Source organism: Micropterus dolomieu, linkage group LG08 (assembly GCF_021292245.1).
Source record: "Micropterus dolomieu isolate WLL.071019.BEF.003 ecotype Adirondacks linkage group LG08, ASM2129224v1, whole genome shotgun sequence".
Classification (NCBI taxonomy): domain Eukaryota; kingdom Metazoa; phylum Chordata; class Actinopteri; order Centrarchiformes; family Centrarchidae; genus Micropterus; species Micropterus dolomieu.
Genome location: NC_060157.1, coordinates 28573130 through 28587946, shown reverse-complemented (window position 1 = coordinate 28587946; position 14817 = coordinate 28573130). Strand labels below are relative to the sequence as shown.

Genomic DNA, 14817 nt, shown 5'->3' with positions numbered 1-14817 from the left:
ATCTAGCGGCAGAGAGTAGCACTGAACAGACTTAGGGCTACAGTATATTAAAGTATAGTTCATTTAATGGTGTAGCTGGCTGTTCAAACACCACATGTGTGTTTGGAAAGAGATTCTTATAAACTGAGACTGGGTGAAAACACACATAGGGCCTGTTGTTCACCTTCTGGACAGGAATCTGAGCCTGTAACGTTAGAGGATGCAGCGTACAGTCTGTGGAGATTCTCCAGGAATGATTGTAAACAGTGGGTGTATGGAGCTAGTCCTGTAGACACCGTCAAAAGGAAATTCATAATAAAACAATAAAAAGAATAAAAAAGAAAGCACAGGAAAAGTTGTTATTTGTGTGTCAATAATTATATGCAGCCAAAAAATGATCTCTATACTGTAGTTTCACTCCAAGTAGGATCACAGAGTTAATTTGCACAATGTCTTTACCACCTACAAAGTTCTTCTATGTTTGGCAGTGACAGACTGGGGGGGGGGCCTGGCATTAAACAACATTCCACAGCTCAAGGGCCGCTCTTCAGAAGCAAGCACCTGCTCAAATGTTTTATACAAAAAGCTTGAGTCAAAAGCTAATCTAAAATAAGGTCATTTAGACTCACACCCTCATAACACATTAATAAATCCCCAATGTATATGCTGACAACAACAATGAAAGAAAACAGCACTGTGTGTTTCGATGGCTAACTAAAGGCAGTCTGGATGTGAGGAGTAGTCAGCATCAAAAATCATCTAATCAATCTCATTCAATCGATTCATAGACCTGAACTGATTTATTTGTGTTTGCTAAAGCTTTAGACAAAATTTTAAGTGAGCCAGACTCATAACCTCTATATTATGTACATTTGAATTTGTTATGTTGCCATAGTGCCATCTATGGGTGAAATGCCATCATCATTTTGCAGGATTTGCACCTGGCTTCTAAAATTAACTGCAATAACTTAAATTATTTAATATTTAATTGACCTTTTTTATAAAAATTTGACAACATTTAATATAGGTGGAGCAAAAGTGCAAAAAAAACAAAAATCAAAGTTGTTTAGGGTAACAGCTTGAATTGAGGAATCCAGAAAAGGACATTTTCTTCTACTTTCACAGTACAGGAGTAATGAGCAAAAATTAAGAACATGTAAATGGACACATGTAGCTAGCTATACAGAGTTGACCCATTATCCAAACAGACAAGATAAAAAAGAAAATCATAGAACAGAAAAAAGCTAATAGCCCCTTCAGACCCTGCGTCCACTGTGATTGACTTCCTTTGTTATTGGTTTAAAATACTTTATAGTTTCACTTTTGCCCAGTAACTAAAAAGACTCTAGCCTGCTTTTTGATTTCATGAAATCACAGAAGGCCTAGAATTACATAAACATGAAGCTTATAACATGAAAGTTAACACAACCATTTCAATCATAAAACATGTTTTTGCTTTCCAATAAATCCTTGGATTTGAGGTATGAGAAGGAATATGCTGGAGGGCCAAGTTTAAATTTAGATATGTGGTGGTAGAAACTGAATTTATAGATATAGACCATTCACAACTGTATGTTATATTTGAGATGTCTCCAAATGAAGTAACTCAACCTCTGAACCCATATGAACATTACGTTACGTGCCCACTGAGTTTGACCTGATGGCAGATATGACCAACTTTATACGCTCTGTAAGCTTATAGCTAGTCTGTTCAAGGGATGTCAGAACACTAACTGGCCTAAAAACGGGTGTACATTTAAATAGGAAGGGATTTTTGATTTCATTTTGATGTAACAACCTTTGAGTAAAAACAACAAAACAGAAAAGAATACCCTGGGTTTAGTAGCAATGAAAAGCTTTTACAGATGTGCAATGCAATAGAAGCTAAATACAGATACTACACTAACTCTAATGAACGAGGAGTGAACTGACAACTTCCCCATTTCTGTCACAGCAAAAGTCATCTCTCCCTGAACACACATTCAGCACAAAACGACTGTTCTCAGAAAATTCATCCATCATTTCTCAATAGACTAAATGCCACTTGAGAACTGTATTAAATCTCAATATAAACCTCTGCGAGAGAGCGTTAATTGCAACCTCAGCACACTGTGAAATGCTTCCCCTGATCAATGATGGTGTAATATTCCTATAATATTACTACAGGGGATGTGTGTGGTGCTCAGCAGTGAGATTATAGTGACCTTATTGTGGCTTTACATAGGATTTTTATGTCATCTCAACTAGACCTCTGTGGAAGCTATCATTTTTATCTTGCTGCATGATAATTTGTAGGTTTGCACTTAGGAATTACTTGTGATTGCGTTGTGGACACTGTGGATGGATGCCCATTTGATTTATTTCGTCTTTTATTTTCCTCAATGGCCGCCAGGGGGTATTCATGTACAACAAGACATTCAGATTCAGTGAGTCACCACTCGGGTAGGCTGACGATGGTCTTTTCAATAATGTTCTTTTTTTTCACCTTTTATTTCAGTGCCTATATGTCCCAGAAATGTTTGGCTCTATTTTTACTTTCACTTCCAACCTGATCTTAATAATTTTTAGGATTTATTATTGTTATTCTATTCTCTGTTTACATTGTTACTCAAATGATCCCGGCACTTCAACAGTAAATATTCACAGACCCTTTTAGAATGTTTGTGTTTGAAACTGAGAAATGCTGCAGCTTCAGTATTAGGAAGAATATAAAAATATTTCTCTTCGGAGTGAGATTTTCTCCCAGCTAGATTTAATTTGGATTTCACTCCACGTTCCGCAGGTAGGTCATTATCCTCTGATATGGTAATGCCAAAACTTTATATGATTATTTGCCAAGCTACTAATCACTGACTTCATACTGAATTGTGACATGTCTTTAGATCAAAATGGCTGCAGGCATTTTAAAGGAGCATTACAACTTGCAGGAGAAAAACAACCAAAATGAGAAACTCATCAGGCAGAAGAAGGATCACTTGGTCTCTGTGCATAGGGAGGTAAACTACTAGACTGACATATACTGTACTCTGAAACTTTGGCCACTGAAGGGTCTTGTCTAAAGATCAAAGGGATTTTTAGTCTGTTTCACCTTTAACCAATTTTAAATGAGTTAATATTATGATCATTATATTCCTGTTGCAGTTGAGATTATTCTTAATTCTGTTTTTGTTGTGGTTATTATATATTATATGAATATGTAGTCACAGTAATAGTAATATGCGATACCTGTAATAGCAGACGCTGTAGAAGTTTGTGGTGTAATACTAGTTTGTTTTATAAAGAGGTAGGCTGCTATTTGTGATCATACATTAAGGTCAGATATGAACAGCGTTAGTGTTCAACCAAATCATTCCATGTTATTATTTACTTACCAGCCCATGGATTGGAATAGATAGTGCTGCACTGTTAAAAAAACGGGAGGGGACTGTGTATTGGAAGGGCTTCTGTTTCTTCACTGTTTAAAACATCTGAATTTGAAGCCCTTTCAACACCCTTAAAGCAGAAAGTCAGCACTTTAAATTCACAGTCAATATTCCATTTCAAATCCAATGTACATTGTATGTATTGTGTCTCTTTCCCTGCGTGGTTTCAGATAACTGAGGCCGAGAGCAAGATTCAAGAGAAATTAACAGTCCCAGGTGGCATTCAGAAACAACAAGGGAAAAACAGCCGCCAGAGAAAACATATCAACATCTTAGAGGATAAACTTAACCAGGTAATAATGCAAATAAAAAAACATAATCTTGATCCTGACTTTGCTTATAAAACACTTTCATGCTACTGTAACAGTGGCAACTTCATTCAAGGCCCTACCCATTTAATGAGTGCATTAAAGGGGTAATTCAGCATTGTGGGAAACAAACTTACTTGCTTACTTGCTGAACGTTAGATTGATACCAATCTCACGTCTGCCTGTCAAATTTAAAGCTACAACCAAGAGACGATTAGCTTAGCTTAGCATAAAGACTGAAAGCACTGGGCACGTTATGTGCTAGAGAAGACTCCAGGAAGTCACTGCACCCAGCCAAGAAATAGTCCAGCAACTCCATGTAAAACCACGACTGATATGTTAGTGAGTTAGAGGTCCTAGTACTATAGGTGGATTTGTTGTCTACGCACTGAGCCAGGCAAGATGAATTCCGCATGTTTCCAGTCTCCGTGCTAAGCAAGCTAACAGGCTACTGTCTATAGCCTTATATTTAATGAACAGATGTCGGAGGGGAATCAGTTTCTTTATCTAGCACTTGGAAAAGAAAATAAACATATTCCCACGAAAATGTAAAACTATTCCTTAATCACAAGCCCTAATTTTATCCTTCCCTCATCTTCTGCAGGACACTATTAAGTTTGATGAGTTGCTATGCAACAACACGGAGTACCGTGAACAAATTGATCACCTGCTGCACCAGATAGGCATAGGGAGCAATATCGAAGAGAAGTATAACAGCCAGTTGGCTATACAGCGAAACATCATGGAGAAACTGGGGGAGACGCTCGACCTTGCTGCCCAACAGAGGTGAATTCACATGTTTGTGTGCATGTGGAAAACTTGAAGAAAAAAAACGTATTGTATTGGTAGGGTTGAGCCATGATATTCTGATCTGAAATATGATCTGTACTTATGTTGCGCTATGCTACAGGTCAGAGGCCGAGAACCGAATGCTGGAGGCGAGGGAGAGCATCGATGTGGAGACAGTTCAGTTCACCAAGAGACAGATGCAGCTGAAGACCCTCATCAAGCACAATGCCAAACTGCACACTTTCATGGAGCGGAAGCTCCAGGAAATTATTCCTGTGGAAGACGATGAAGACTCCAAGATGAGAAGTATAATATTCCACAAGGAATCGTGTATAATCACTGCATGGCAGAGTATAACATGATCCAGGCTTAAACAGACTTGGTCTCTACCTTTACCCCAAGCAGATGTCATTTGATGTTTTTCCTAATCTGACTTGTTAATAGTCTGTAACCTTTATTTCATTGGTACAGAGAAATTGCAACAATATCAGAGTGGAGTTAAGAAACTGGAGATGTACGTGCAGGGACACAGTACGCTAGTGAAGGTCACCCGAGAAAGCGACCCGCGTCAAATAGGCCACAAGTTTATTTGGAATGAACAGAAGAATTTAGCTCATATCAGCTACATCAATGAGCTGCACAACAGGTGGAACAAGTTGAAGAACTGCACAGACAAGATGAAGGCAAGGGCGTAGGTTTGGTCTCAGCGTTGGTAGCGACGCAACATGACTTCACTCCAAAGTTAACATTGATAGGCATAAATATTCCCAAAATATTGGTAGGGACATGTCTCAATGTCCATATGCAAATCTACACCCTTGGATGAAGACATAGCAAACAACACATCAACATGCTTACAGACATAGTTTTAGTGCAGGTTTTATTCATGTTTAAGTGTTTCTCCTTCAGAGTGACAACCTGTTCCTGCAGCAAGAGAGCAAAGGACATGATGAGCAGAGTGAGAGTGAGTTTAAGGATCTAGAGGTGAGCCTCACTGTCTGACCTATGCTCATAATACAGTGGACCGTTTCAACTGTAACAGTGTCAATACTGTAAATATTATAACTGGGTCTTGATTCATTTCCAGTTGCAGCGCTAAGTAATTCCAAGAACCAGAAAGCTGTCTTATTTATTTTTTTCCCTGTATCTTTCTGTGCTCTAGTCTGCACTGGAGAAGTACAGCTGTCTGGGAGACTCCCTGGAAAAGCAGTGCACTGTGGTTCAGAGGACTCTGGAGCAGCTGAAGACTGCCATCAATGTCCTATTAAACTCGACAGTACAAGAAGAAGTCACCGTCACTCCTAAAAACATTGCACACTTCACTGGTGGGTGGAATAGAGAACTCTTAACCTCGCCCTGAATGTACATTTTTCTCATTGTAACACCCCTTCTCTGTGCTTCAGGTATCCTTGAGGAGATTATTAGTAACCTGCTGATCCAGGCCAACAACGTGGCAGACAAGCAGATGGAGTTGCCTCCTCACAACCTGCTGTTGGCCAACTCTGAGTTGCTGCCAGGTATGAAACACCTAACCTATAATCCTGCGGGGAAACTGTATGTATGTAATCTAAATGTGACAGACTTCTTGACCAATATGCTATAGCCATTTTTGTTTACACCTCTTCAAACATAAACTGTACACTTTATGTGTATTTGTTACAGAATACGAGGAAGTTGTGGAAGCAGAGAGCGGCAGGTCTACTTCACGCTCACTGAAGTCTGCCTGATCACACAGAAACTGGTGCCATAACATCTGTCTTCTTCTTACTGGCAATAACGGCAATAAACAACACATGACAGCACCATACCCTGGTTCTTTGCTGTATGTTGCACAGTACGGTGGCCCTGAGGGTCAAAACAAATCATTTCAGATTATTAGCTTTCTGATTTAAAGTCAGCAACATAGTTCTGTATCCAAATATCTGTCCAGGTCCGCGCATGTCTAATAAGATGGTCCTTCTAAAGTCACTTGTTTAAGAGCTCCACCCCGGTGGCGTTGTTCATGATGAAACTATACAGTATATCGTGCAGCCCTACCTTGGACACCATCGCCTTGGTGACACACACTGCACTCACCCACCTGGACAAAGGGAATATGTATATGAGAATGTATGCAGACTCGTTGATTATATTTAGACATTCAATACCATCATTGCCTCAAAAAACTCATTTCTAAGCTGGTTGGCCGTGGCCTGTAGACCTCCATCTGCAGCTGGATATTCGACTTCCTAATGGGCAGGCTGCAGGTGCTAAGAACTGGCAGCTCCATTTCCTTGCTGATCCTCAACCCGGGAACATCACAGGGCTGTGTGCTCAGTCCCCTCCTGTATTCCCCGTCCACTAATGCCTCGTGCAGACTACACAACTTTCAGCGTCGGCCGAACGTTGTGCTGTTCAGACTACACAACTTGCCTCTTGTGACGGAAGTCTTGAAGTTGCTGTGGTGTTCACACTACATGACTGATCGGTGACAAGGGGTCACACACTACGCGAGCTGACTGTCACCTGATGCTGGTCTCCAAACCACGTTTTGTCAAGAAAACACACGTGAAATGTGAAACGGGAAATGACGCAAACCTACGCACGAAACAGCTGTTGTTTGTTATTATAAAGATAGCAATTACAAAGACAAAGAATATGGGGGAAAGAATGGATTAGCACCCGCAGGTAGCAGGGATCGTCTGAGCTACAGAGAGAGCTGGAGGTGAGCAAAAAGTGTTTGTGAAAAAGTAGCTGCCTGCTCTCATTGGCTGCATGTGTATGTCGAGACTCTTCTAGATATTTGGCATGCTAGATATCTAGCAGACATTGGCGATGTGTCAGAAATGTGTCGGGGGGGAGCCGTTTTGATGCGTCCTTGAGTAGTTCACTCATAACGACTGGTGACCGCCAATCGACCACTGATTTACCTCCAATCACAGCCTGACGGTCGCCGAGCTCGCCAAGCAGCAAATCGGGCAAAAAATCGTGTAGTGTGAACTAGGTTTAATACAGCTCAAATGTAATCTTTAAAGGTTCAGTGTGTAAGTTTTAGTGCCATCTAGTGGTAAGGGTTGCAAATTGCAACTAACGACACAGTCAAAGCTCAACCCTGCCTTCGCAAGCGTGTAGGAGAAACTACATTGGCCGACACGTTCTGTGTCCACATAATACATGTGGTCCTGTATTTGTCTAAATTTCACTTCTACTACTTCTTCGTCTTTGTCTTCTTCTTCTTCGTACGTATTCAACGTAGTGACGAAACAAGTTCTGGGGTGGAAACCTCCTCGTCTACATCTGTGATGCCAAGGTTGAAAGGGTCAGTATCTTCAAGTTCGAGGACCTCTCCTGGACACTATGGTCATGAAAGCTTGCTGGAAGCTCTGTTTCCTGAGTAGACTGCGGAAGTTTGGCTTCAACGCCAGCGTCCTCACAAACTTCTACAGGAGAACCATGAGCTTGCTGACGGGCTGCATCACGTTCTGGAGTACAGGAAGCGTCATACAGGAGCATGGCTGCATGTACCCCCAGGCTTAAAGTTCCCATGAAATGGAAAGCAGTGTGCCAATTGCTTCCGCATGTTTACATGTTTCCTGTTAAAACTAAAAAGCTAGCAAGGGACTTGTCACAGATATTGATTGCTGTTTAAACAGATACAGTTAGCGGTTTAGCAAAAAGTAAAGCCATCAATACATCCATGAAAGGCTGTCCATTGTTCGGTTGTGTTCAGGCCACGTTCACTGGAAGGCTGCTGAGTGCAGTTTTGTTGCCCACTCGCTTGGGTCCATTTCTGGTGCCCAATCCAGCGAGCGCACCACTAGCATTTCCTGCCCTTGGCTCGAAAACCTCAAAAGTATAAACACTAACACCCTCCTAGTGCTCTGAGCTCCCTGTCCGGGCAGATTAAGCTAATAGAGGGTATGCACATGACGTCACTGAGTGGCAGAAAGACGAGCAGCAGTGTTAGCTTGAATCAGCTAAAACACAAACAACACATCTAAAATGGGAAAGACCACTGGTTCTTCAGTAAGGATCACTGTCGAGTCCGACTGCCTTTAATTTGACCAAATAATCACTTGTTTTACTCCCGGTTTGCTAAACGCAGCCATGGTAACATGTTTTGCCACTCAGTCCAGCATGTTCCGGAAGGGGAAGTGACATCAACGCATACCCTCTATTTGACCACTAGTTGCACAGCTAACTGAGCTAATTATATAACAGCAGCTAGTTAGCTGCTAGATAGCAGCAGTTAGCGGTTACTTCAGCAACAAGTAAAGCCACAGAGAATTGAGGCAGAGAAGCCATCAGAGAGAAAACCAGAAAATATAATCCAGTTTCAACAAAATCTGTAAATAAAGCAGTGTTTTTGTACAGTGGTCAGCCACCAGAAACACTACCGTGGCATCATAAAAATTGAGAAAGCTTTTCATTGGATCACCAAATGCAGGATGAGTCATCATAATTCCCAGGTTTTCCAGGAAAGGACCAACAACAACTCTTAAATACCATCAAGAATACCTACAAAACAATGTTATTGTTATTGTTGGGCCAGATAGTGGGATATTGGTGACGTATTGTGCAAGACATATATAAAAACAATGAATTTGATTTCAGGGGGAGGACAGCTTTTACCACCAAGCCATCAGACTTCTCAACTCATTAACCTAAATATTCCACATCGCTGTATCTGCTGTCTGTAAAATGCACTACCACGACTGCTGCTTTTTTTTTTTTTTTGCAGTACTACTGTATACACTTGTAACTTACACTTAGACACAAATCCTCATTTTATTTATATAGTGTTATATTTTAGTTATCTCAGTCAATTTTTATTTAATTTATATATTTTAATGCTCTGACTGCTGAGCTGACCTGTTTCTCATCTATTTATGGGTAGAATGGTCATTCACCATTGCTAGCTGGCATGACTACGGTTAAAAGGGACAATATGCTGTTTCCCCAGTGCCCAAGTTCCCCTCCTTCAATGGCCACAGTCTGTTCCTAGAGGCTGTTAAAACAGGACACATGATGTGAGCTCAAATGTCCGAGTTGATCCAAGCACTTATCCCTCACCACTCCCTACACGTCCCCTTTGCCTTTCCAGAAGGCAAAGCAACCCCCCTTAGCTGGAACAACCAGTGGTAAGGAGCACTTGGTGGCATCCCATTGTCCTCACAGTATGGCATTGCCCTCCTCACATCATCACAGCACTAAAATAACAACAGGGCTTTGTCTCACTAAAGTCCTCTGTTTCAGTAGCCAAACATTTTAATGTGTACACTCAATACACACATATCCTACTTTGTGCATGCATATGCACGCAAATAGACACCGACACACACACAAATAATACCACACGCATGGTTGGGATTAATCTCTTGGGGATTTCAGAAGACCTCCAACTGCACATCCACTATTCTCAAGTACACATTCACCACCTAACATGGATTTAGAAGACTAGCTGGTGTAGCCATGTGTTCAAGAAGTAATCTGATGAGCCTATAAACATATGAGCACCACACACAGGAATATAACCTCTCTTGCATAAGTCTCCATATGTTTTTACCCCCTCATATTCTTGATGAATAAAATGAGACAAAAATGAGAAAGCAGGTTGGCTACTGTCTTTGAAAACTTTTATTAGACAAACATGCAGGAAGAGGAGGTTGGAGTGTACAAAATGGTATGGAAAAATAATTCAATTAGTCTCAAATGAATGTACTGTGAATAAAGCAGAAAGGGAGCAAGACAGCTCACTATGTTGATGCCGTCAATTGTCGGTTTTTGGGGCCCGAAAGTAAGTCCTCTTGAGTAAGTACAGAGATAATGCAGCCAACATTAAGATGCGTAAATACACCACAGTCATCATTTTCTTCAAGGGCAGTGGGCCAGTTTCAAGTACACCATGTACGGACTTTCTATTTGATGAACACAGGTCTACTCCTGGTCCTTTTCCTCTCCATGGGTAATTATGTGAACCAGGTTCTTGTAGTCCAGATTCCCTGCCACATCTGGGGGGAAGGCAGCGAACATCTGCTCCATCTAACCACCAAAAAACAGATATTACCATTACTGTTATCAGAGCTTTAGCACTTCACAAAGACAACATGTAGCTCAGTGTGCATGAAAAGGTGTGATGATGATTCACTGAGGGTTTTTTTTTTGTATGTCAATGTTTCTGACGTGGATGTAGACGTTCGTCATGATGACGTTTATCCTTCTGTACTTTTTGGACTCACCCACTCACTCACACACACACAAAGCAATCTGACATAATAATGATAATTAGTGTAAAAGGACTACAATGTACCTCTTCAGGGGAGAAACGGTCCGCTTGTGTTGTTAGCATCTGTGTCACACTGAACAGGAAAAAAGAGAAAATACACTGTGTGAGATGACGAGGCCTGTGTTCACGCCAAGAGGATGTGTGCAGGTAATAATGGCTCGTACTAGGATGAATGACTGCAGTCATACTGAGACGCAGTCACAACTTGAAAGCTTACATAACTCCCTTTGCAAAGAATTTGCATATTGCAAATTGACATGATTGTGTGGAGCCACTTACTAGTCCTTCCTGAGTACACCTTTCCCCTCAGGGTCAAAGACTTTAAACGCGTTGAGGATGGTCTCCTCTGGATCAGCACCTGGATACATTAAAACAGTCAGTACAGTTCTCCAACAGATTTAAAGGATTACTCTATTTGCATGACTTAGAGTCAGTTTCTGTGATTAAAGCCCATGTGTCCTTACCTTTCAGCTTCTCACCGAACATGGTGAGGAAGACGGTAAAGTTGATTGGGCCAGGAGCCTCTTTGAGCATCTCATCGATCTCTTCCTGTTTCACGTTGAGGCGTCCTGGCACCACACATTCAACATTAACATATGACACAAGTAGCACATTCAACTGTTGCACATCAAGAATGATGATCCAGGGTCTGTTTTGCTTTATCAAAGGATTACTCCTCAAAGACTGTGGTCTTTTATCTGCAACCACACTGAAGGCAATCAAAACTAAATCAACTCATAGCATCTTGTGAGACCAATGTCAACATACCTAGAGCAGCAAAAGTGTCCCTCAGATCATTCTTGTCGATAAAGCCATCTCTGTTCTGGTCCATAATGGTGAAAGCCTGAGGTCAGCGCACAGGAGAAGGTACAGTACACAAATGAGCCTCTCTGCTTTGAAAAGTGTAACAACCACATGTTTTCAGGCCACTTCACTCTCACGCACAGTTTCTTTCTTCCCCTTAAATATTTTGTGTACCATCTTCATAGGTGAACACTGTTAAGTATTTATAACCTGCAAGTCCCCCCAGGATTTAGCCCGGCATCCAGGGCATGCCCAGCAGTTTATCTGCAGCCTAATCACTGATGACACAGTCTGGATTGCCTGGGCACCACTGACCCTCATACCAGCATACCACATGCCTCACTGCTGCCAAGCCAGGGGCAGGAAAATAGACAGGTGGAAATACTACAACGATGAACAATGGAAGTAGAAAGACAGAGGAGGATGTAGAGGGGAGAAGAAATAGAGGCCTCTGTGTGTGTAGCTGTGTATTTGTAAGACAGAAACACGTATGCCTGGACACAATGAGTTAACATGCACATTCACACAACTTTTCCACAATTGTCATGCCATTCTCAGCCCAAATGTAAACCAGTGAAACAAAATTTGGTTGCGCCGCTTTCACCTCTTTAAATTCCTGAATCTGAGCCTGCTCAAACATGGAGAACACGTTGGAGTTGGCTCCCTCTGCTGACCTCTTCTTGGCTTTCTTGGGGGCCTTTCAGCACAATGACAGGATGACAGATGAGACACACACTACATGCCAGTTAAGGTAAAACTACATGTCAGACAACATACATAATAGGTGTTATATAAGTTGTTTTGGTGAATTTCCAAGTGCACAAACTGGATAAATGAGTGGACTGTTTAAGCTATATAAAGTCAGTAACAATTTGACATTTATAATGTCAGTGTCGTTTAGTAAGTCAAACACTACAATTATTTTTCTTTGAAGATGTTTGAAATTTAGGATGCATTAATGTAGTACATAACAATGGACTCCATGTCTGGTAAAAAGTTGGTATAAAATGAAACCTTTCCATTTAAATATGTTTTAACATTTACTTGGTATTCATGTCATTAAGGCAATTAGTCATCACAGAGAATGTTGCATTTATATTGAGAGATACTAATAATAGAAGACAAATATAGAGATGAGAATTTAATTATTGCACTCGTCTGTCCAAAATACAGTCAGCATCCTTGGAGCCAAAAAATCCTGTCCCACACTGTCCTCGCACCATCAAATGGCGCGAACACACACACACACACACACACACATACAGTGACTTACCATGGCTGAGCAGCTGGGAGGTCAGACCAACAATGATGCCAGTGAACAATGGGGAGATTGTGAGCAGCCTTTTGTAGCCCCATCGCTCAGCTCTACTGGATGATATTTATAAACTATGTCCTGTTTAGGAAGTGACAGGTAAATGATGCTTCATACAGAACATACAGTATTGTATGCTCACAAGAAACGCCCCCCGTAGTAGCCACTTGCCCTGTGTTATCGTGATTGACATTGACAACAAAGAGATTGGAATAACTGGTTTAAAATATCAAGAGCAGACTGAAGGTTAAAGCACTTAATCACTTTAAACTGCCCTATGGCAACAGTTTTGCTGGACAGCAGTCTCATTTTACCTGGTGTAAATGATAAGAAAAACAGTGCTGTTGCCACCCAGGTTGGCACATGGGATAAAGTCACAAAATTGTTGAGAAATTGGGCCGTTTTCCTCAAGCTGACCAGTTGTTTGGCCTTTGAACTACTCCCTAGAGTTGCCTTTTAAAACTGAATTTCAGAAATGTGATTCGACTCCATCTGCAAATTGGGTATTTTAAAATTCCTAATGTTGACCTTTCAAATTGAATTGGGTGACCTAGTCCCATCTTAAAACAATATTAAAACCAGTCTGAACTAGACTTCTTTCCAAAGTCTGGTACATTACACATCTCTTTAATGTAGAATACAAATATCAAAAAGTCATTGGATCAAAGAATAAATGCTGCAGAAAAATAAGAAATGAAGGGGTCTATTTGAAGATCTGGATAACAAAGATCTTTACCTTTGACCCACAAACGTTGTGAAAACCTGAGCTGTCAAAGCCTGTATCGAAGGACCGGCATTTTGAGCTTGAATTCACCTACTTTTAACTGACATTTTATCGACTTTTGATTTGATATCCTGATCTGTGTGCCAATCATTTCCTGTCCCCACTGGATACAAGATGTGATGAGAGAGCGTGGAAATCAGCAGCTCATTAAGTGTAATTTATTGACCTGTCAGGACTATGTTACCACCAACCTTTGTCAGTCATTTCTCGCATGCTTGGCGCCAGCTTACCTTTCCCTGTCACTGTCATAGTACAGTGAGGCACAGCATGGATAGTAAATACTATTTATGAGACCTCTTTTAATATTGAAAGGTAACTGCACTTGCTGACATTCACACTAATGAAATGTCTGACTGGAAACTTTCTCACTTCCATTGGCGTCTTTTCTACTGGAGCCTGTAGATAAAAAAGATACTATGGCTCAAGTTGCTCATTCTGTCCGTGAAACAGATTTACATGAGGAAAACGCTGACTCTTAATTTATAAAAGGGAAAAATGAGATGACACGGAGGATTTAGGCCCAGGAAGGCATCAAAGGATGTCTTCAGTTCTAGTTTGCACACTACACTTGTGTTATCCTTTAAGAGCTTATGATACTAAGCTCAGTGTTGTCAACAGCTGTAGGTGTAACATACTCAAGTGAGACACTGCTGACACGAACACGTCCTTACATTGTGCTATGAGTCTCTGCAACATTAACAAGTCGTCCAGTATCACTTGCTGCTCCCGGGTCAAGAAAAGTGACAGTCTGTGAAAATGAGCTGAATGGGCCAGGGTTAGGAGGTGAGGGCTCGGGTGGGCGATCTATAAAGAGAGGCGCTGAAAGCCTGCCTGCACTGAAGTCCACACACTGTCACATAAAATGCTGCCTATGAACTAACAGCAGATGTCAGTGGTGACATCAAACAGCCCAGCGTGTACAAGGTGGTCAGAATTAGAAGCAGTATTGTTAATCACTGAGATGCTATTGTTGAATCCGTCGAGCTCTTCTCAGTTCCTGACCCAAGCAGCCGCCGGAGCTACCGTAACTGGAATGGCAGGCCATCGTTGCTTTGGCTGAGCACTGGGATCAGACGCCTATAAATAGACTAACCTCTTCTAACACAACAGACTTGGACAAATGGTCATTTCACAGGCTGAAGTCTGAGTGGGGA

At 41.3% G+C, this 14817-nt stretch overlaps 3 protein-coding genes across 5 annotated transcripts in view; 2 read left to right on the top strand and 1 right to left on the bottom strand.

Annotated features, from left to right (window-relative positions):
• Positions 1 to 14817, top strand: part of atp13a2 (ATPase cation transporting 13A2) — a 97092-nt gene that overhangs the window by 41746 nt on the left and 40529 nt on the right. The gene's annotated exons all lie outside the window — the stretch shown is intronic.
• Positions 2611 to 6305, top strand: LOC123974879 (coiled-coil domain-containing protein 63-like). Its single transcript, XM_046055864.1, has 10 exons — positions 2611 to 2761; positions 2862 to 2975; positions 3572 to 3694; positions 4314 to 4495; positions 4620 to 4804; positions 4970 to 5181; positions 5408 to 5482; positions 5661 to 5823; positions 5902 to 6015; positions 6161 to 6305. Exons 2-10 carry the CDS (start codon positions 2868 to 2870, stop codon positions 6223 to 6225), a joined length of 1227 nt encoding a protein of 408 aa, XP_045911820.1. The 5' UTR covers positions 2611 to 2761; positions 2862 to 2867; the 3' UTR covers positions 6226 to 6305.
• Positions 10100 to 13299, bottom strand: myl2a (myosin, light chain 2a, regulatory, cardiac, slow). The gene is made up of 7 exons (XM_046055867.1): positions 12841 to 13299; positions 12172 to 12264; positions 11532 to 11607; positions 11228 to 11332; positions 11043 to 11121; positions 10788 to 10836; positions 10100 to 10519 (listed from the first exon to the last, which is right to left on the bottom strand). The coding sequence occupies exons 1-7, from the start codon at positions 12841 to 12843 to the stop codon at positions 10415 to 10417; spliced, it is 510 nt and encodes a 169-aa protein (XP_045911823.1). The 5' UTR covers positions 12844 to 13299; the 3' UTR covers positions 10100 to 10414.

Bases quoted from the DNA above. Each gene is read 5' to 3' on its own strand.
- LOC123974879 (XM_046055864.1), top strand. From the start codon at position 2,868: ATGGCTGCAGGCATTTTAAAGGAGCATTACAACTTGCAGGAGAAAAAC. The intron at 5,483-5,660 runs GTGAGCCTCACT...TCTGTGCTCTAG, and splicing joins GTGAGTTTAAGGATCTAGAG to TCTGCACTGGAGAAGTACAG. The intron at 5,824-5,901 runs GTGGGTGGAATA...TCTGTGCTTCAG, and splicing joins AAACATTGCACACTTCACTG to GTATCCTTGAGGAGATTATT.
- myl2a (XM_046055867.1), bottom strand. The intron at 11,333-11,531 runs GTATGTTGACAT...GTGTGGTGCCAG, and splicing joins GGACACTTTTGCTGCTCTAG to GACGCCTCAACGTGAAACAG. The intron at 11,122-11,227 runs GTAAGGACACAT...TAATGTATCCAG, and splicing joins GTTCGGTGAGAAGCTGAAAG to GTGCTGATCCAGAGGAGACC.